At 37.4% G+C, this 21,878-nt stretch overlaps 1 protein-coding gene across 1 annotated transcript in view; it reads left to right on the top strand.

Annotated features, from left to right (window-relative positions):
- Positions 1 to 21,878, top strand: part of GUCY1A2 (guanylate cyclase 1 soluble subunit alpha 2) — a 409,223-nt gene that overhangs the window by 52,142 nt on the left and 335,203 nt on the right. Inside the window, exon 3 of the mRNA XM_003130093.6 lies at positions 1,780 to 1,901. Within this exon, the coding sequence (XP_003130141.3) occupies positions 1,780 to 1,901 (122 nt within the window). The remainder of the gene's footprint in view (positions 1 to 1,779; positions 1,902 to 21,878) is intronic.

Here is a 21,878-nt window from a genome sequence, read left to right on the forward strand (position 1 = left end):
CACTCCCATGGCATATGGAGGTTCCCAGGATAGGGGTCTAATCGGAGCTGTAGCTACCGGCCTACGCCAGAGCCACAGCAACACAGGATCTGAACCGCGTCTGCAACCTACACTACAGCTCACAGCAACACGGGATCCTTAACCCACTGAGAAAGGGCAGGGATTGAACCCGCAACCTCATGGTTCCTAGTCGGATTCGCTAACCACTGCGCCACAACGGGAACTCCCATTTTCTTATATTTTCTTATTCTGTGAATTTAGGGAAAACAACTAATATAATCTTGGAGGTCTTTTTATATGCATCAGTGCCCTTGGGTATTTTATGAGGTCTTGCCTTTCTTTTTTTGTCTTTTTTTTTTTTTTTTTTGGTGTGAGGGCTGCATTTGGTTTAGGTGCTTGCTGTCTATTTTCTCAGTGTATGCAGGCTGTTATCCCCTTGATAGAGTGTGTAGTCATATATGGCCTGCTTGTGTTTTCAGGGCGATGGAGGCAATGGACAGAGCTAGTAGCCAGTTCCTGGTTCCCAGGCCCTTGACAATGGCAAGGACCCCAAGGAGGTCACACAGGCTGCTCCTGGTTGTGCAGCTCTCTGCAGCCTGAGTCTCAGTGTCCAGTCTCTGCCTGAGCATCTCAGGCTATGGTGTCTGGGGGCAGTGGTACTGATACTGATGGTTTGTGTGGCTCCCTCTCTGCTTTCCCTCCTTAGTATGGCTGCTGCACTTTTCTCTGAGGCTTTGAGGTCTGCTCTCCATCACAGCTGATCTCCCCATCAGTTAGGTGTCCTCCTAGGGTGCAAATCCTTTTCTTTCCTCTTTCACAGCTCCCTCTCAGGAATGGTGGTCCATCCTGATTCCTTTTTTCCCCTTTCTCTCTCTCTGCCTTTTATTTTCCTTTTGTTCTACTCAGTTATGTGGAGGGGTTCTTGACCTTGTTGAGGTTTAAGGTCTTCTGCCAGCATTCAGTAGATGTTATGTGTGAATTGTTCTATCTATAGATTGTTACTCCTCCATCATCTTGAACCTACTCCCTTATTTAGGCACTTTTTAATTTTTAAAGGAGATGTCTATTCTTGGCTACTTTTTTGGAATATGGGCATATTTGACCCCTATTGTTTTCAGCTCTGGTGCCTTAGCTTTAATTCAGAGGCAACTGGAAGAGTTGCAGTCAACACAGGCAGTTTGTTCCTTAGTCCTCACAAGAACTGTAGGTTGTATCTCCATTTTATGAGGGTGAAAAGTGAGACTAACATAGATTAGGTCACTTGCCCAACATCTCACAGATAGAAAATGGTAAGACCATGATTCATATTCTGTCAGATACCACACACTTTATTTGTTTATTTGCTGTCCATGCACCATACTGCTGTCTTCTTGACTGATAGTAGTTAACTGTGTTTCCTTTCAGCACATTTATTGACTGTTGACAAGGCACCAAAGTATTATGGTTAATTATTATTTTTTCTAAGCATATTCCTTATAGAAACAAATTACCAGCAGCTGTGAAGCACTGAAATAACAAACATTAGCTATACAAACTGATGTGCTTTCTGGTTCTCATCATTTATTTTATTTCCATACATTGCTTTCTTACTAATGACTGCTTCTAGTTCCAGATCTGCATTGCCTATGCTTATGCTAATGGTAGATTATAACAGAAATTATATTTTAAAATGTGATTATGCCAAGAGCAAAAACTACATATGCTAGTTTGTGTGTATATGTGTGAAGTTGCGGATGCTTTTAAAAATTTCTCCGTATGCTAATTTTTTTCTCTTCTTAGTTATAGGGATGCAGAAAAGAATTTCTACAATATCTCTAACAGATGCTCCTATGCAGACCATTCCAACAAAGAGGACATTGAAGAGGTCTTGGGAATTCTTCAGTGTACTGCTAATGTACTCGGTATAGTAACTGTATATTTATAAAGTTCAGAGAGAATGAATGTGGGGGAGGGGGGAAAGAAAAATGGTAAATGTTTCATTTTCTAGAAGAGAGATTTGGAGACTATGGCAGATTAAGAACAAGACCTTGTCTTCAAGTTATTTAGTTTCATCACTTCTAATGATGTTTAACTGGAATTTACGTGCATAGCATTTACTTGGAGCTTGAAAATATTATGTTAAAAATATTTACATCCCAGGCAAACTTTCTTAATATCAGCCTCCTGTAATCCATATTTCTCTGGCTCTTACTCTGAACCATAATTAAGGAATCTTTTTATTTTCTCTCTCACACTCTCTCTCTCTTTTTCTTTTTTTTTTGTCTTTTGTCTTTTTAGGGCCGCACTTGCGGCATGTGGAGGTTCCCTAGCTAGGGGTCTAATCAGAGCTGTAGCCGCTGGCCTATGCCTCAGCCACAGCAATGCCAGATCCGAGCGATGTCTGCGATCTACACCACAGCTCATGGCAATGCTGGATCCTTAACCCACTGAGCAAGGCCAGGGATTGAACCTGCAACCTCATGGTTCCTAGTCAGATTCATTTCCACTGTGCCATGACGGGAACTCCCTTTTTCTTTTCTCAAAGCCTATTTTCTATTATTTCTATCATTATTATTAATTCTGTTATTTTTGGAATGCCCTGGTTTGGAATATGGCTTACATGTACTCATAGTGGACTTTTTGGCCTCAAAAGCAGTGAGGCAGGCCATCTGTGGATGTCTCTGTGCCCTGCTTGTTAGGGTGGTGTCTAGGTTGAAAATACTAATATTTATGACAGAGGGCTGTTTTTATATGCTTCCAATAGGTTAAGGGGGTAAAGGGTACTGTTTTAAACTGCACTTAATCCCACAGCCCTAAGGTACCTTAAATGAGACATACTCTTTCATGATTTGAAGTTCTTGGTGTATGAGTGCTACATTCTGTTATATGCAAATTAGATTGCATAACAAGAATATATATATATATATGTGTATATATATATATATATATGTATATATATATATATATGCTTTTTTTCTTTAATATCCCTCAGTTTTTTAGGGAGAAATACTTCTTTAAATTTTTTTTCAAATCTTCTTTTTTCCTAATGATTCAGACAGAAATCCATGGAGTGCTGGGAGTGGTGGTGGGGAACAGTAAACCATACAAAACTTAAAATCTCCTCTCTCAGAATCAGATTTTGGAGACTAGGGAAAACTTGTTTCCTTTTCTTTCCCTTTAGAATAAGTACTTTCCCTGGAGACATCATTAGTCCCTCATGTAAACAGATTCCAGGTGATCTCAACCCATGAGTTTACCAGATTTTTCTAAACTTCCAGATGCAGACCTGGCTTTATGATCAAACTGGGACTCTAGCTACACATTGACTGTGTTTCCTTCCTAGGTAGTTTTTTTAAACATAAAATATTATAATAAGAATACAGACCTTTTGTGAGGGGAGGCATATAGATGTAGGTGGCTTGTTCAGGGCAATGATGGACAATGAAAAGGATTTACTTACCTAAACCTCAGTACACCTGCAGGGATGTCATACTACCCAGGCAAACATTATTATTGGAGAAGATAAGGGGTGAGAGTAAAGGAGTGAGGGGGTGAGCATTACCCAAGAACTATTTACAGTTTCATAGTTTTGTATTCCTGGACTCTCCCATAAGTAAGATTGATTTTTTTTTGGTGCTTTCTGATTTTTGAAAGGGTGAGGTGAGATGATGTCCCGCTAAGAGGGATGTATCAGACTCTTTTTAATAAATTAGAAAGCTACTCTTTACTTCCAATTTTCTAAATGATTCCCTGCCCCTCACATATCCTTTCCTTATGCCTCCCACTTTGAGAATCACTGAGTTAGAGGGAGTAAGAGGTGTTCAAGCTGATACATATATAAGAAATACTAAAGACATCAGAGCTGTGACTTGCAAATAAGTGTGCAAAATTCTCACCTGCATGTTGTTAGTATTTCACCTATCATCAAAAAAGATGTTATAATAATAGTGGGGGACTTCAACAACCCACTTACTTCAATTGCCAGATCATCCAGACAGAAAATCAACAAGGAAACATGGGCATTAAATAACCAAATAGACTAGACCATATAGACTTAAGTGATATCTATAGAACTTTTGCCCCAAAGCAGCAGAATATATATTCTTCTCAAGTGCACATGGAACCTTCTCTAGGACAGATCACATCTTGGGCTACAGATCAAGCCTTGGCAAATTTTTAAAAATTTAATTATTTTAGGCATTTTCTCTGACCATAATGCTGTGAGAGTAGAAATGAGCTACAAGGAAAAAAACAGCAAAAACACAAACTCCTGGAAGCTAAACAATATGCTACTAAATAACCAATGGATCACTGAAAAAAATCAAAGAGGAAATTAAAAGAAACTTAGAGAAACATGACAATGAGGATTCAACAATCCCAAACCTTTGGGACACAGCAAAGCAGTCCTGAGAGTGAAGTTTATAACAATACAGTCTTATCTCAGGAAAGAATAAAAAACTCATATAAACAAGCTAAACTTACACCTTGAGCAACTAGAGAAGAAAGAGCAGACAAAGCCCAAAGTAAGTAGAAGGAAGTAAATCATAAAGGTTAGAGCAGAAATTAATAACATAGGACTTCCTGTCATGGCTCAGCAGTTAACGAATCCAACTAGGAACGATTTGGTTGTGGGTTCGATCCCTGGCCTTGCTCAGTGGGTTAAGCTGAGTTGCTGTGAGCTGTGGTGTAGGTTGCAGATGCGGCTTGGATCCCATGTTGCTGTGTCTGTGGCATAGGCCAGTGGCTATAGCTCCCATTAGACCCCTAGCCTGGGAACCTCCATGTGCTGTAGGTGCAGCACTAGAAAAGGCTAAAAGACATAAAAAAAAAAGAAATTAATAACATAGAGACAGAGAAAACAATAGAGAATATATTAAAAATATCATAAACCATGATCAGGAAGGATTTATCCCAGGGATGCAAGGATTCTTCAATATCTGCAAATCTATCAGTGTGATACACTACAACAAACTGAAAAATAAAAACCATGTGATCATCTCAATACATGCAGAAAAAGCTTTTGACAACATTCAACACCCATTCCTGATAAAAACTCTCCAGAGAGTGGGCGTAGAGGGGAACTACCTCAATATAATAAAAGCTATTTATGACAAGCCCATAGCTAACAGCATTCTCAACAGTGAAAAACTGAAAGCATTTCCACTAAGATCAGGACATCCACAACAAGGACGTCCACGTTCACTAATATTATCCAACATAGTTTTGGAAGTCCTAGCCGTGGAAATCAGAGAATAAAAAGAAATAAAATAAATCCAAATTAGAACAGAAGAAATGAAACTATCACTGTTTGCAGATCACAGGATAGTATACCTAGAAAATCCTAAAGACACCACCAGAAAACTGTTAGAGCTCCTCAATGAATTTAGTAAAGTTGCAGGATACGAAATCAATACACAGAATTTGATTGCTTTTGTATATACTAACAACAAAAGATCAGAAAGAGAAATTAGGGAAACCATACCATTTCCCATCACATCAAAAAGAATAAAATGCCTAGGAATAATCCTACCTAAGGAAACAAAAGACCTGTAGTCTGAAAGCTATGAGATGCTGATGAAAAAAAATCAAAGGTGACACAAACAGAAAGATATACTATATTCTTGAATTAGAAGAATAAGTAAGTCAAAATGACAGTACTACCTAAGGCAATCTACAGATTCAATGCAATATCTATTAAATTACTAATGACATGCTTTACAGAATTAAAACAAAATATTTTAAAATTTGTATGGAAACACAAAAGACCTTGAATAGCCAAAGCAATATTGAAAAGATAAGAATGGAACTGGAGGAATGAGGCTCCCTGACTTCAGACTGTACTATAAAGCTACAGTCAACAAAACAGTGTGATACTGGCACAAAAACAGAAATATAGATCAATGGAACAGGATAGAAAGCCAAGAAATAGGAGTTGCTGTCATGGCTCAGTGGTTAACGAACCCAGCTAGTATCCATGAGGATGCGGGCTCAATTCCTGGTCTTGCTCAGTGGGTTAAAGATACAGCATTGCTGTGAGCTGTGGTGTAGGTTGCAGACTCAGCTCAGATCTGGCATTGCTGTGGCTGTGGTGTAGGCCAGTAGCTGCAGCTCTGATTTGACACCTAGCCTGGGAATCTCAATATGCTGCAGGTGCAGCCCTAAAAAAACAAAAGACAAAAAAGAAAAAAAAAAAAAGGAAGCCCAGAAATAAACTTAAGCAACTGTGGTCAATTAATCTATGATAAAGGAGGAAAGAACACACAGTGGAGGAAAGATAGTCTCTTCAATAAATGGTGCTGGGAAAACTGGACAACCACATGTAAGGGAATGAAATTAGTAGTTGTATCAATTTACATTCCCACCATCAGTGAAGAAGGGTTCCCTTTTCTCCACGTCCTTTCCAGCATTTGTTTGTTGACTTGTTAATGATGGCCATTTTGACTTGTGTGAGGTGGCCCCTCACTGTAGTTTTGATTTGCATTTCTCTAATAATTAGTAATGCTGAGCATTTTTTCACGTGCCTGCTGGTCATCCTTATGTCTTCTTTGGCAAAATGTCTATGGGTAAGAACCTGATGGAAAAATGAAAAAAAAAAATGGGCATGCATGGGTAGCTGGGTCACATTGCTGTACAGCAGAAATTGAAGGAACATTGTAAATCAACTATACTTTAAGAAAAATTAAAAAAAGATTTTTAAGTCATTGGTCAGAAAGTATGTATGATCAGAGATGCATGTTTCTCTTTTCAAAATGATCATCTCTATCAAATTAGTATAAACACTAGATAGTTTGATAATTTACTGGCTCTTCAAATTGAAATTTGAGTTTAGTGGTTGGCATGTAGTAAAAAAAGAAACCTGAAGAAAAGGAGAAAGCTTATTGCAGAAGACCAGTTATTCTTCTCTCATGCATTTGTTCCATTGCCTCTTCCCTAGGGCTTCCTGGAAACACGTGGACATTACTGAGTGGTTTATGCCCTCTGCAGTAATGGGAAAATCCTTTTTCTAGACAGGGTGTTGGGCATGCTTTTCTTTTGTTGTCTTAGAAACCAGTTGCTTTTGTATCATCTCATTATTTACAAAGTAGGGATATTAAATGCAGCCTAGTCCTTATTTTGGTGCTCTGGTATTCACTGTGATAATGAAGCGTAATACTCTCAAGACACTTATAAAACTCTGGAAAAAAGGATATACCAAGAGAGGTAGTCGTGAACAATACCCTCCCTACTTGAGGCTTTTAGTGTTAAACCTACTGCTTTATTTAGAATATCTCGTTTGCAAAATCATCTTATAACTTTAGTTGTCTAAAAAATGTAAACTGGGGTTCCCCCTGTGTCTCAGTGGTAAAAAACCCGACTAGTATCTGTGAGGACATGGGTTTGATCCTTGTCCTTGCTCAGTTCATTAAGGATCTGGTGTTGCCAGCGAGCTGTGGTGTAGGTCATGGATGTGGCTCAGATCCCCCACTGCTGTGGCTCTGGTGAAAGCCTGCAGCTGCAGCTTGATTTCAACCCCTGGCCTGCAAATTTCCATATGCTGCAAATGTAGCCCTAAGAAGCAAAAAAAAAAAAAAAAAAGTAAATCTTTTTCAGCCATAATCTGTGAAGCTCATTTTTAGCTCTGAAAAAGTAGTAAAAATGTGTTTATAGTCTTATGAGGCGCAGCATTAGGTATCTTTTAGGAAACTGTAACATTGATTAGTACAATGAAGCATCTGTGCTGACACATTAAAAGGTCTATATTGTGTTTTTGCTGAAGTGTTGCCAGCTGATCCTGTATCTTGGATTTAGCTAATGTTGGGGAGAGGAAGCCAGAGAATTGAAGAGACTAAGGGGAGAAGGGTGATAACATGTGTGGCTCCCTTTGCCAAAATACAATGTAAAATAAGCAGGAATTATAAGGATTTCGGTTTGTTTTAATAATATTATGGGGGTTGTGTTTCATTGTAGAGCATGAAGCTATAGATGTTTAGAAATTTAGATATATATTTAAGTATCTATATATATAGATGTAGATAAAGAGCATGAAGTTACAGATGTTTAGGAGTTTAAATATAGATGTTTAGATATAGATGTTTAGAACATAAGCTATAAGTGTTTAGGATGTGTAGATAGTGTAGGATAAAGTAATTCCACAGTAGGACAGAAATCAAATAGAAATGAAAGATCTAAGGTAATTCATCTATAATGAATTATACGAAACAGGATTACTATTTTAATGACCATAAATTATTTACTAAGGATTAACAAAATATAGTTTTATACTGCTTTTACTAAATGCATTTTCTCTCAAAAGTAATTGATGACCTGAATTGTGAAGGGATATTCACTAAAGTTTTCTCTGTTTTAAAAGATCTTCTGCTATCATGGGGCTTATTGTCTCCAAAAACTTAGTGCATTTAAAATCAGTGTCAGAGTAATGTTTTCATGGGTATATTTGTTGGGAAAGTGCTAGTGAAGAGGATAGAGGGGATGACTTTGGGGGCATATACTTGACAATATTTTCTTGATATCTGGGACCCTGAAATAGTGTGAAACCTGAACTCCCTATAAAGTGTCACTGATTCCATAATTTTTGGCTGGTATAGAATTTTTTTCTTTACTTGTTTTCATATAAGCAGTACTTTATTGCTTATATATTAACTTATGTGTACTTTTGGGTTTTATTGTGATGTGGAATGTGTATTTAATAGCCTTTTAATTGGCCATAAAACTTTCTTTGAAGATTGGATAGCCTTATTTTGGATTAAGATTACCTGAGAGTTTTCTTAGTATAACTCTAAACCATGTGTTTACTGAATTAGAATATGTTTAAAATATTTATGATATTGGAGAAATGGTGCAATAACTGCTTATCATTTTTATTGGTGAATTAGGATAGCAATAAATAAATTCTGCCAACATAGTTTTTATTACTGTACCTTGGTGTAACTGATCAGTTTTCTCTTTCATTAAAGTAAATTGGGGATCGTTGGTGCTTCCAAACAAACTTTAAAATATTTTGTTCCAGTTCTGTGAAAAATGTCCTTGGTAATATGTTAGGGATTGCACTGAATCTGTAGATTGACTTGGGTAGTATAGTCATTTTGATAATATTGACTCTTCCAATCCAAGAGCATAGTATGTCTTTCCATCTGTGTCATCTTTGGTTTCTTTCATCAGCGTCTTATAGTTTTCAGAGTACAGGTATTTTGTGTCTTTAGGTAGGTTTACTCCTAAGTATTTTATTCCTTTTCATGCAATGGTAAACAGAATTTGCTTCTCTAATTTCTCTTTCTGATCGTTCATTGTTAGTATAGAGAAATGCAGTCAATTTCTGTATATTAATTTTGTATCCTGCGACTTTGCCAAATTCATGGATGAGCTCTAACAGTTTTCTGGTAGCAGCTTTAGGATTCTCTAGGTGTAGTATCATGTCATCCACAAATAATGATAGTTTTACTTCTTCCTTTCCAATTTGTATTCCTTTTATTTCTTTCACTTCTCTGATTGCTGTGGCTATAACTTCCAAAACTATGTTGAATAGTAGTGGTGAGAGCAAACATCCTTGTCTTGTTCCTGATTTCCGCTGGAATTCTTTCAGCTTTTCACCATTGAGAATGATGTTCGCTGTGGGTTTGTCATATATGGCCTTTATTATGTTGAGGTAGCTTCCCTCTATGCCTACTTTCTGAGGGTTTTTTTTTTTTACTAGAAATGGGTGTTGGATTTTGTCAAAGGCTTTTCCTGCATCTATTGTCAGGATCATATGGTTTTTAGTCTTCAGTTTGTTAAAGTGGTGTATCACACTGATTGATTAGCAGATATAGAAGAATCCTTGTGTCCCTGGGATAAACCCCACTTCATCATGATATTTTAAAGTTTGTTTGGAAGCCCAAAAGACCCAGAATAGCCAAAGACATCTGCAAAACCACAGATGAAAAAGAAGAATGGAGCTGGAGGAATCAGTCTCCCAGACTTCAGACTATACTACAAAGCAACAGTCATCAAAGCCATATGGTACTGGCACAAAGACAGAAATAGAGATCAGTGGAACAGGATAGAAAGCCCAGAACTAAACCCACACACATACAGTCAACTCATCTATGACAAAGGAGGCAAGAACATAAAATGGAGAAAGGACAGCTTGTTCAATAAATGGTGCTGGGAAAACTGGACAGCCACATGGAAAAGAATGAAATGAGAACACTCCCTAACACCATACACAAAAATGAACTCCAAATGGATTAAAGACCTAGATATAAGACCAGACACTATAAAACTCTTACAGGAAAACATAGACCAAACACTCTCTGACATAAACGACAGCAACATCTTCTCCGATCCACCTCTTACAGTATTGACAATAAAAACAAACATAAACAAATGGGACCTAATCAAACTTCAAAGTTTCTGCACAGCAAAGGAAACCCTAAACAAAATGAAAAGACAACCCACAGAATGGAAGAAAATATCTGCAAGTGAATCAAATGACAAGGGATTCGTCTCCAAAATTTATAAACACTTCTTAAGGCTCCATACCAAAAAAACAAAAACCCCATCCAAAAAATGGGAAGAAGATCTAAACAGACAGTTCTCCAAAGAAGACATGCAGATGGCCAAAAAACACATGAAAAGATGTTCAACATCACTCATTATTAGAGAAATGCAAATCAAAACCGCTATGAGGTACCTACCACCTTACACCAGCCAGAATGGCCATCCTCAAAAAGTCTACAAACAAGAACTGCTGGAGAGGGTGTGGAGAAAAAAGGAACCCTAGTACACTGTTGGTGGGATTGTAAATTGGTGTAACCACTGTGGAAAGCAGTATGGAGATATCTCAGAAAACTAAACATAGAACTACCATTTGATCCAGCAATCCCGCTCTTGGGCATCTATCCAGAGAAAACCATGACTCGCAAAGACACATGTACTCCAAAGTTCATTGCAGCACTATTTGCAACAGCCAAGACATGAAAACACCCTAAATGTCCATTGACAAAGGAGTGAATAAAGAAGTGGTACATATGCACAATGGAATATTACTCAGCCATTAAAAGGAATGAAATACCAGCATTTTTAGCAACATGGATGGACCTAGAAACTATCATGCTAAGTGAAGTCAGTTAGACGGTGAGACACCAACATCAAATGCTTTCACTGACATGTGGAATCTGAAAAAAAGGACAGACTGAACTTCTTTGCAGAACAGATGCTGACTCACAGACATTGAGAAACTTATGGTCTCCGGAGGAGATAGTTTTGGGGGTGGGGGGAGGATGTGCTTGGGTTATGGGATGGAAATCCTGTGAAATTGGATTGTGATGATCATTATGTAACTACAGATGTGATAAATTCATTTGAGTAATAAAAAAATAAAATAAAATAAATTAAAAATAAATAAATAAATAAATTTTAAAATCCTGAGGGGGGAAAAAAATGAAAGCAAGCCTAGGAATTGAAAACATTTCAGAGAAGGGGTTTTGGGGGAAATAAACTTTATGATCTGTCAAAAAAAAAAACAAAACAAAAACAAACAAGAGAAGGCCTATGCATTCCAGCAGTGCACTCTTTCCCAGTCACCTGAGCAACAGACTCTAGGGTATCCCCTATACAGCCACCATAGGTCCTTCTATAGTGACAGGCTTACTATTGTGGACACTCTTTTTGGTATGGCTGGCCACCAGTCAGGTTGCTTGCCAGGGGCCTTGCTTTGCACAGACGCTGCCGGCCACTGGTGGTTGGGGCTGGATAAAAAAGTGGCTGGCTGCAAAGCCCCAGGTGGTCACTGGGCTGGTGTTGGTCAACTGACTGGTGGGCCAAGCTACAACTGAGGTGGGTGGTTGTGGAGTCAGGGTTCTAAGATCTAGCGTTAGCCTGCTGCTGGATGGGGCTGATACCTGACACAGCTGACTAGTGTCCATGGGATCTAAAGCTGGTGTCAGACCATTGGTGAGTGGAGCTAGATCCTGGGATGGCTTGCTGAGGTGTACAGGGTGTCTCAGTGCTGGTTTTGGCCTACTGGTTAACAAAACTGGGACCCAGGGAGTCCTAAATATAGTTCCTGCCTACTGGTGGGCAGTGCCAGGTCCCAAGGTCTGTGGCTACATTTCCCTGAGGGCCCCAGAGCAGGTGCCAGCCCACTGGTGTGGCCAGATATGGGGGTGGCTTACTGAAATGCCCAAGGTATTCCAGTACTGGTGTTGGCGTGCTGGTAGGTGGGACTGGGGTTCCCAATGCTGATTCTGGCCTGCTAGCAGGTAGGCTGGTACTGACATGGGATGCTGTGGAGCTATGGTAGACTAGGTACTGGTTTTCAAGGCCAAGGCCCAGTGGGCTCTGGAGCTAGTGTCTGTTCAGTCGTAGGTTATCTGGGTCCTAGAGTCTCTGGCTGCATGGCCTTGGAAGTCTTGGAGTTAGTGTTAGCCCACTTGTGGGTGGGGCCATGACCTAACGGCTTACTTTGGAGTTCGTGCTTCTAGTGGACAGGGCCAGGTCCGAGGATGAATGGCTATGGACCTAGGAGGTCTTATGGCCACTGCTCTGCTAGTGAGTGGGGTGTGTTCCAGCCCAGGTAGCTGTTTGTCCTGAGGTCCCCAGTACTGGGCAGTCCCAATTTCCAATGCTACTAATCTGGAGGGAAGAATCCAAAATGGCACTTGCCAGCACCAGTATCCTCATGATAGAAGCAGCTCCCCAAAATGGCCGAGACCAGTATCTATATTTCCAGGGTGAGTTCCAGTTACCTCCTACCTCTCCAGGAGGATCTCCAAGATCAGCAGGTATGTCTGACCCAGGCTCCTTTCAAATAATTGTTTCAGCCCTAGGTCCTAGAGCCTGTGAGATTTTGTGTGCACCATTTAAGAGCACAGTTTCCATTATGCACAGCACTGTGAGTCTCTCGAAAGTAAGCTTATTGGCCTACAAAGCCAAACATTCTGGGGCTTGTCTTCCTGGTGCAGGACCTCCAGACTGGGGAGTCCAATGTCGGACCTGGACCCCTCACAATTTGGGGAGAACCGTTACAATTATAATTATCCTCCCATTTGTGGGCCACCCACCAGGAGGTAAGGGTCTTGTCTATACTGTCATCTTGTTCCTTCTTTATTTCTTTAGTTGTATAATATCATTTCTGCTAGTCTTCTGGGCTTTCTCATCAACAGTTACTTGGCAAATAGTTTTAATTTTGGTGTGCCTGTGGGAAGAGGAGAGCTCATGGCCTTGATCATTCCCCCTGGGGACCTTATTTTTAAACACACAAATTTGCAGTTCCCATTCTAGACATGATGAATCAGAATATCTGGACATAGTGTCTACAGGCCTCTCTTTTTGTTTTTTTATAATGTCACCAGATGTTTCTATGGTACAAGCATTAGTGGAACCTACCTACAATTCTAGAGTCTGGAGTAGAGATAATAACATCTGTGATTAGAATTTAAAGTAATAATGGAAAAAGTATCTCTCTAGGAAGAGCAGAAGCATAAATTCATAAATATTAAAATAAAAATAGATATATTCATTGTTGGCTTTTTCTCCTTTTTTCCTCATCTAGCTCTGGAAAAAGTGCAATCCTGACTAGTACGTACAAGTCAGAAATTATTCTAGCATCCTTGCTTATAAATACACACATTTTTTTTCTTCAACCAACTGTTATATGTGCTCCAATGATTTCTTTTCACATCTGTAAACAATACTGCCCTTACATCAAATATCATTCTACTTCATACCATCAATGATTCTTTCTTCTGTGGGGACTCACAGCTGATTCTTCTGGAAATCATGAGAAGTGATTCTTCTTTTCTTCATGGGAAGTGAATCCCAATCCTTCATATCTCCAACTATTCTCTATCTCCCAACAATCTACTCCAACCACATCTGAACAACAGTGGTGGATAAGATTGTAGAAGCTGCCCAAAAATGCTACAATAAAATTCACATGTATCGCAGGGGGAAATTCTGACTGGCATTTTCAAATCACACAGGAAAATTACCATTTCTTATCATAAAGTTAAGGTCAGACTTGATGGAAAAGCATGATAGCCGAAGAATTACATTTGAAATGGATCGCTTATCTCACTTTAACTACCTACCATTATGAGTAACAGAAATAGTAAAAGCGAACTCCAAAATACCTATAAAAATATTCCACAATACATAATTAGAGCCCCCCACATGGAAATTAAAATATATGAGAATCTTTAATTGAAGGGGCTTATAAAAAACAAATCAAAAGAGATTAATATTATTGTTTTTGAAAAAATAGACTGACAATGAGATAACAAAGGGAATATTAGACCACATATAATAAAACCTTAACTTTAGTAACATTTTTATTCTGACTCATAAATTTCTACTCACCAGATTAATTTAAATAAATGATGATAGAAATGCTGTCAAAAACACAACTGACTGAAGAACTAAACTCAAGGCTTATAAGAATGACAACTCATCTTGCATAGAACCTAGGATATTTGAATTTCTGATCTTACTTAAAATTTTTCATTAATTTTCAAGGTAATTAAGTAAAAATTGATTAATATTTATAGTTGAGTCAAATTTAGAAATTTGTATCAAAGAGCAATGAAAGCAGAGAACATACAGGACAAAAAAGTAAAAATAACTTAATGAATGAAAGGCATAAAGTTAAAAGGGAAAAGTGAGGGGAGGAGAGAAGGTGTTGTGTTCATTTGAGTTAAAAGATTCTATAGGAGTGAAGACAAGAATATAGTATTTAAATTTAAAAAGTACATATTCCTATTTACTATAAATTTGTTCCATGAGATGGCAACAAAAATGACCTACAAGTTTGGTATAGAAAATGATATGGGCCCACAATCATCTTTCTTAGGTAGTAAGGGAAGAATGCACTTCTTTCTAACTCAGAGAAAAACCAAAAATTATTCTTTTATCATAGAAGCAGTAGAGAGGTCAATAAGTAATGCAGCAGATTCTTATATCAGAGCCTCACAATCTAATGGTATGACCCCATGCAAAAAGCCTGACCTACCTGTGCTTCCATTCTTCTGTTTTAAGTCATAGATGTTTTTTCCATGTTAGGAATTTTGGAGATATTAAAAGGAAGTGATACTGTTTCCTGAGAAAACAGCAATAGGAGATTGTTTAAGAGGCTTCAGAAATCTGATTATGAGAATGAACTAAGTAATAGGAGGTTCAGTTAAGTGAATTTGACTCACTGACCACTGATAAGGTGTTAAAAGGAATTCAAACTGCAGCTCTCTGATGACTAGAGGAGCATAAGCACATTAAAAAAGATTGTTCTTCAGTATCTTATATTTTGAACATCTTTAGTAAAAAGATTACAAGTCATATCACTTAGAAGTTACACCTAAGTCTCTAAGATATTTCATTTTCATATATATATATATTTATAGTTAGCCAGTGTATTAAATAGATGTATATATTAAATATATATATAAATATTATATATTAAATATAATTTTATGTATTTAAAAAAACACTGGTTAACTCCATTCCAGGGACTTACTTAACCAAAGCAAAGAGAAATATTCTTCCAGTTAGCACCATGGATAATTTCTGGTATGATTAAGAATCTTATGAGAAAAAAAATTTTAGGCAGTTTCTAAATTCAGTCAAAAAATCTTGGAAAAGCACTCAGAATGACAAAACTAAAAAACAAAATTCTTAACTATAGTTTGTATATGTTGAAATTGTAAGGAGATAGCAGGTTCTATTTTTGTTTGTTAAAACTTCAAAGGAAAAGGCACATCTATTAGAATGATTAAAATAAAAAATGCTGACAGTACCAATTTCTCGAGAAGATGAGAAGCAAATGACAAAGCCATTTTGGAAAACACTTCAGTAGTTTCTTACAAAGCTGAATAAAGTGCAGCAATCACACTCCTAGGTATTTACCTAACTGATTGGAAAATATAAAAACCTGCAAGTGAATGTTTATAGTGGATTTATCCATAATCACCAAAAACAGAAGCAACCAGCTGTCCTTTAATAGGTGAATGGATAAATAAACTGCAGAACATAATTAGTACAGAATACTATTCAGGGAAAAAAAAGGAATGAGCTATCCAGCCACACAAAGACATGTATTAATCCTAAATTCAAGCTGCTAATCAAAAGGAAAAAAGAAAAGAAACAATGTGAAAAGGCTACATTATGTATACTTCTATTTATATAACATTCTGGAAAAAGCAAACTACAGAGTGGGAAACAGATTGGTACTTGCTAGAGATCTGTTTGGGGGAGGAAGGGAGGGTTGGAAAGGTGAAGCATAGAAGATTTTTTTAAGGCAGTAAAAGTATTTCATACAATATTATTATGGTGGATACACAACACTATGCATTTATCAATACTCATAAAATTTTATGGCACAAAATTATATATGTATTTAAATGTATATGTAAATGTACACACATATATATGTATGTATATGTATTTTTTTCAAGAGATCTAAGAATGGAATGAAAAAAAGAATGAGCTATCTAGCCACACAAAGAATATAACTATATTACAAGTGCATGAAAAAACCTCACTGAAGGTGGTAGAGTAGAAAGGCGCTTACCTGGATAACCTTGGAAATGAATGGAATCTATAAAACCTCATAACCAACTCCATACTCCAAAACTGCACACAAACCCTGTACTCTAGTTGATAAAATCATTTCCCATAGCAGTGTGTATTAGCAATTCTGAAACAACTATACCCACACACTGAAATTGAAAAATAAAGTAGATGTATGGCTAAAGGGAGCCAAGTTTCTTACTCCTATATTAGGAGGTTAAAAGGTTAGAATCATTCATATGATAACGGGTTAGAGTTGAAGACATCAGTATGAGCTCATATTTAGGACAATATAGAAATATTTATATACAGGTACACTTATAGGAGTTAGGATACACATATGTATTTCCTTGCTGAGAAGGCCTGGAAGCAGCAACACCTGAATGCCAATGGGTATACCTAGTGCCCAGATTTTGGTTACCAACACCGTTCTCCAACAAAAGAAACTGAACTCCTTCAAGAAATGACTGATAGTAAGATCAAGGCAGAACATGTGAAAGTTGAGTCTGGAGCATCTTATAGTGCTAGACAGCAAGGAAGTTCTCAACACACACACACAAAATAATGATGGACATATGTCCAAGTACACAGCAGACAACTAAAACCAAGCTGACTAGTATGCTTCAAAACTGTCAAGGTGATCAAAAACAAGGAAAATCAGAGTTCCCACTATGGCACAGTAGCTTAAGAATCTGACTACATGGCTCAGGTCGCTGTGGAGGCAGGGATTCAATCCCTGGCCAGGTTCAGTGGGTTAAAGAATCTTGCACTGCCACAGCTGCAGCTTTGATTTATTCTACTTTGATTCAATCCCTGGTCCGGGTGCAACCATGAAGAAGAAGAAGAAGGAGAAGGAGAAGAAGGAGAAGAAGAAGGAGAAGAAGGAGAAGAAGAAGGAGAAGAAGGAGAAGAAGGAGAAGGAGAAGAAGAAGGAGGAGAAGGAGGAGAAGGAGGAGGAGAAGGAGGAGGAGAAGGAGGAGGAGAAGGAGGAGAAGAAGGAGAAGAAGAAGAAGAAGAGGAAGAAGAGGAGGAAGAGGAAGAATATGAAGAAGAGGAAGAAGAAGAATATGAAGAAGAGGAAGAAGAAGAAGAGGAAGAAGAAAACAAAACAAAAAACAAGGAAAGCTTGAGAAAATGTCGCTACTAATAGTCTTAGGTGCGCTAATAACTAATACAATGTATCCTGAATGAGATACTGAGACAGAAAAAGCACAGGTTAAAAACTAAAGATACCTGAATAAAGCATGGAATTTTGTTAATAATGTATCATTATTGGTTCATTATTTGGGAACAAAATACCATATTAATGTAAGATGTCAATAATAAGGGAAATGAGTGTGTAATGTATGAGAATTTTCTCTACTATCTTCCTACCTTTTCTGTAAATTTAAAACTATACTAAAAGTAAAAGTTTATTTTAAAATATCTAAGGGGCAAAGAGAAGCAAAAACCTACGTACTTAAGAATTCAGAAAAGAGAACTACAGACAGTCTGAAGAATTCAGGATGTAAGAGTTTGCTTTCACACACAAAGAAGTGCAGGACAGAAGGCTGCTAGTGATAGGGAAATAACACATGAAAGAAAGAAAGAAGGAAAGAAGGAAAGAAGGAAAGAAAGAAAGAAAGAAAAGAAAGAAAGAAAGAAAGAAAGAAAGAAAGAAAGAAAGAAAGAAAGAAAGAAAGGAAGGAAGAAAGAAAGGAAGGAAGGAAAAGAAAGAAAGGAAGGAAGGAAAGAAAGAAGCACAGAAAAGCAAAGAAAGAAAGAAGGAGGGAAGGAAGGAAGGAAAGAAAGAAAGAAAGGGAAAAAAAGAAAGGAAGGAAGAAAGAAGAAAGGAAGGAAGGTAGAAGAGGGAGAGAGGGAGGGAGAGAGGAAGATAGGGAAGAAGGAAGGGAGGAAGGGAAAGAAATAAAAGAAATGAGAAAAAGGACTGTCATGTTTTTCCAGTAAGGAAGAGATACTTAGTGTAGAGAAATTTAGTACAATAAAATGGGAAAAAGTCTGTCATAAGATTCAGGAGAAAATGCTCCCAAGAGGAAAAAAAAAATCTAGGGGAGTAAAGAAAGCCCTTTACATTTCTGCTCAATATCTTCTAATACTGGTCTGCATAATTTAAGGATTAGTTTTTAATAAAATGTTTATTTTTATAATTTTACATATATTGGAGGCACTGCTCTCATTCTTTTCAGGCCTACCTGCTACATCTAATCATTTCAGAAAAATGTAAACAAGCTGAGAGTATAAAACAGAAGTTCTTTCAGATTTACATAGAATCACTACTCAATTCTTTGTTAGGAATTATTAAATGAGATATTGTGACCATATTCCTAAACTTAACCATTAAAAAATAAATAAATGGATTTGGAAATACAGTCTTTTACAAGCTTTGTTCTGGGCCAATGGCATCTAAAACACTAAGTTAAGCCACCCGGATAGCAAGATCAGCTTGAAATCTTGAGGCCAACATAACTGGCATAGTGTTTGCTACAACATAACTTGGAAACCATGTGTATGTTATGAGCCAAACTCTGTCAGTCTTAATTTGTATTGTCAACACCTGAAATCTAAAAAAAATATTGGTTTTCTAACCTGAAAATGATTCAAATTATAAGGAAACTGCATTGTGCTTAACACAGATGAGAAATAGTCAAATATTCTTTATATTAACCATCACATGCAAGCAAGTATTCCTAGTACACTTTTTAAAAGTAATAAACTGAATAAAAATGATAAAATGACAATTTTTCATAATTTAGGGAACTAGAAAGATTTGTATAATTAGTATTGGAGGTGTGACATAAAGTCAGTCTTAGTCCAACAAGCCTTGAGGTAGCATGAAGCAGGGAAAAGTCTGAAATCAGACTGACCTGGGTAAAAATCCTGTTTTTATAGCTTGTCATCACTGACAAAGGAACTTCACAAATTAATCTTTCAAAATATGTTTCCTTACCTATACAAGTGAACAATATTGACCTCTAATTCTGATGTAAACATTATTTTGTGAATATTCAATAATAAGAGCAAACATTTTAGCATTTTTTACATATCAGGCTGCTTAAGTACTTTATATAAATTAACTTGTTTAATCTTCCTAACAACTCTAGGAGGTATGCTATTACATCATCTCCATTTTACAACTGAGCAGTAAGAAGTATGGAAAGATTAAGTAATTCATTCCAATTCATACAGCTAGTGAGTATGTATTCATACCTAAGTATTCTGGCTAGAGTCTTTGCTCTAAATTACTACATTAGAGTAACAGTTAATAATTATATAAATATAGCAATCAGTTAATTAGTTCCCCTTCAGGCACCCTAACTCCACATCATCTCATTAAAATACCGACAATATTTACTTTCAATTTACTTTTTTTTTCTTCTGTCTTTCTTTTTGTTTTAGGGCCACACCCGTGGCACATGGAAGTTCCCAGGATAGGGGTCAAATCAGAGCTGTAGCTGCTGGCCTACACCACAGTCACAGCAACATGGGATCTGACATATGTCTGCAACCTATACTACAGCTCATGGAAACACCAGATTGTTAACCCACAGAGCAGACCAGGGGTTGAACCTGTGTCCTCATGGATACTAGTCAGGATGGTTACCAATGAGACAAAACAGGAACTCCTCAATTAACTTTTTTTATTAAATTACTTAATGAATTGTATTACATTTATAGGTGTAGAACAATCACCACAACCAAATTTTATAACATTTCCATCCCAAACCCTCAGTGCATCCTCCCACCTCCAAAACTGTCTCCTTTGGAAACCGTAAGTTTTTCAAAGTTTGTGAGTCAGTTTCTGTTCTGCAAAGAAGTTCAGTCTGTCCTTTTTTTCAGATTCCACATGTCAGTGAAAGCATTTGATGTTGGTGTCTCACCGTCTAACTGACTTCACTTAGCATGATAGTTTCTAGGTCCATCCATGTTGCTAAAAATGCTGGTATTTCATTCCTTTTAATGGCTGAGTAATATTCCATTGTGCATATGTACCACTTCTTTATTCACTCCTTTGTCAATGGACATTTAGGGTGTTTTCATGTCTTGGCTGTTGCAAATAGTGCTGCAATGAACTTTGGAGTACATGTGTCTTTGCGAGTCATGGTTTTCTCTGGATAGATGCCCAAGAGCGGGATTGCTGGATCAAATGGTAGTTCTATGTTTAGTTTTCTGAGATATCTCCATACTGCTTTCCACAGTGGTTACACCAATTTACAATCCCACCAACAGTGTACTAGGGTTCCTTTTTTCTCCACACCCTCTCCAGCAGTTCTTGTTTGTAGACTTTTTGAGGATGGCCATTCTGGCTGGTGTAAGGTGGTAGGTACCTCATAGCGGTTTTGATTTGCATTTCTCTAATAATGAGTGATGTTGAACATCTTTTCATGTGTTTTTTGGCCATCTGCATGTCTTCTTTGGAGAACTGTCTGTTTAGATCTTCTTCCCATTTTTTGGATGGGGTTTTTGTTTTTTTGGTATGGAGCCTTAAGAAGTGTTTATAAATTTTGGAGACGAATCCCTTGTCATTTGATTCACTTGCAGATATTTTCTTCCATTCTGTGGGTTGTCTTTTCATTTTGTTTAGGGTTTCCTTTGCTGTGCAGAAACTTTGAAGTTTGATTAGGTCCCATTTGTTTATGTTTGTTTTTATTGTCAATACTGTAAGAGGTGGATCGGAGAAGATGTTGCTGTCGTTTATGTCAGAGAGTGTTTGGTCTATGTTTTCCTGTAAGAGTTTTATAGTGTCTGGTCTTATATCTAGGTCTTTAATCCATTTGGAGTTCATTTTTGTGTATGGTGTTAGGGAGTGTTCTCATTTCATTCTTTTCCATGTGGCTGTCCAGTTTTCCCAGCACCATTTATTGAACAAGCTGTCCTTTCTCCATTTTATGTTCTTGCCTCCTTTGTCATAGATGAGTTGACTGTATGTGTGTGGGTTTAGTTCTGGGCTTTCTATCCTGTTCCACTGATCTCTATTTCTGTCTTTGTGCCAGTACCATATGGCTTTGATGACTGTTGCTTTGTAGTATAGTCTGAAGTCTGGGAGACTGATTCCTCCAGCTCCATTCTTCTTTTTCATCTGTGGTTTTGCAGATGTCTTTGGCTATTCTGGGTCTTTTGGGCTTCCAAATAAACTTTAAAATATTTTGTTCCAGTTCTGTGAAAAATGTCCTTGGTGATTTGATAGGGATTGCGTTGAATCTGCAGATTGCCTTAGGTAGTATAGTCATTTTGATAATATTAACTCTTTCAATCCATGAGCATGATATATCTTTCCATCTATTTGTGTCATCTTTGGTTTCTTTCATCAGTGTCTTATAGTTTTCAGAGTACAGGTCTTTTGTCTCTTTAGGTAGTTTTACTCC

Source organism: Sus scrofa, chromosome 9 (assembly GCF_000003025.6).
Source record: "Sus scrofa isolate TJ Tabasco breed Duroc chromosome 9, Sscrofa11.1, whole genome shotgun sequence".
Taxonomy (NCBI): domain Eukaryota; kingdom Metazoa; phylum Chordata; class Mammalia; order Artiodactyla; family Suidae; genus Sus; species Sus scrofa.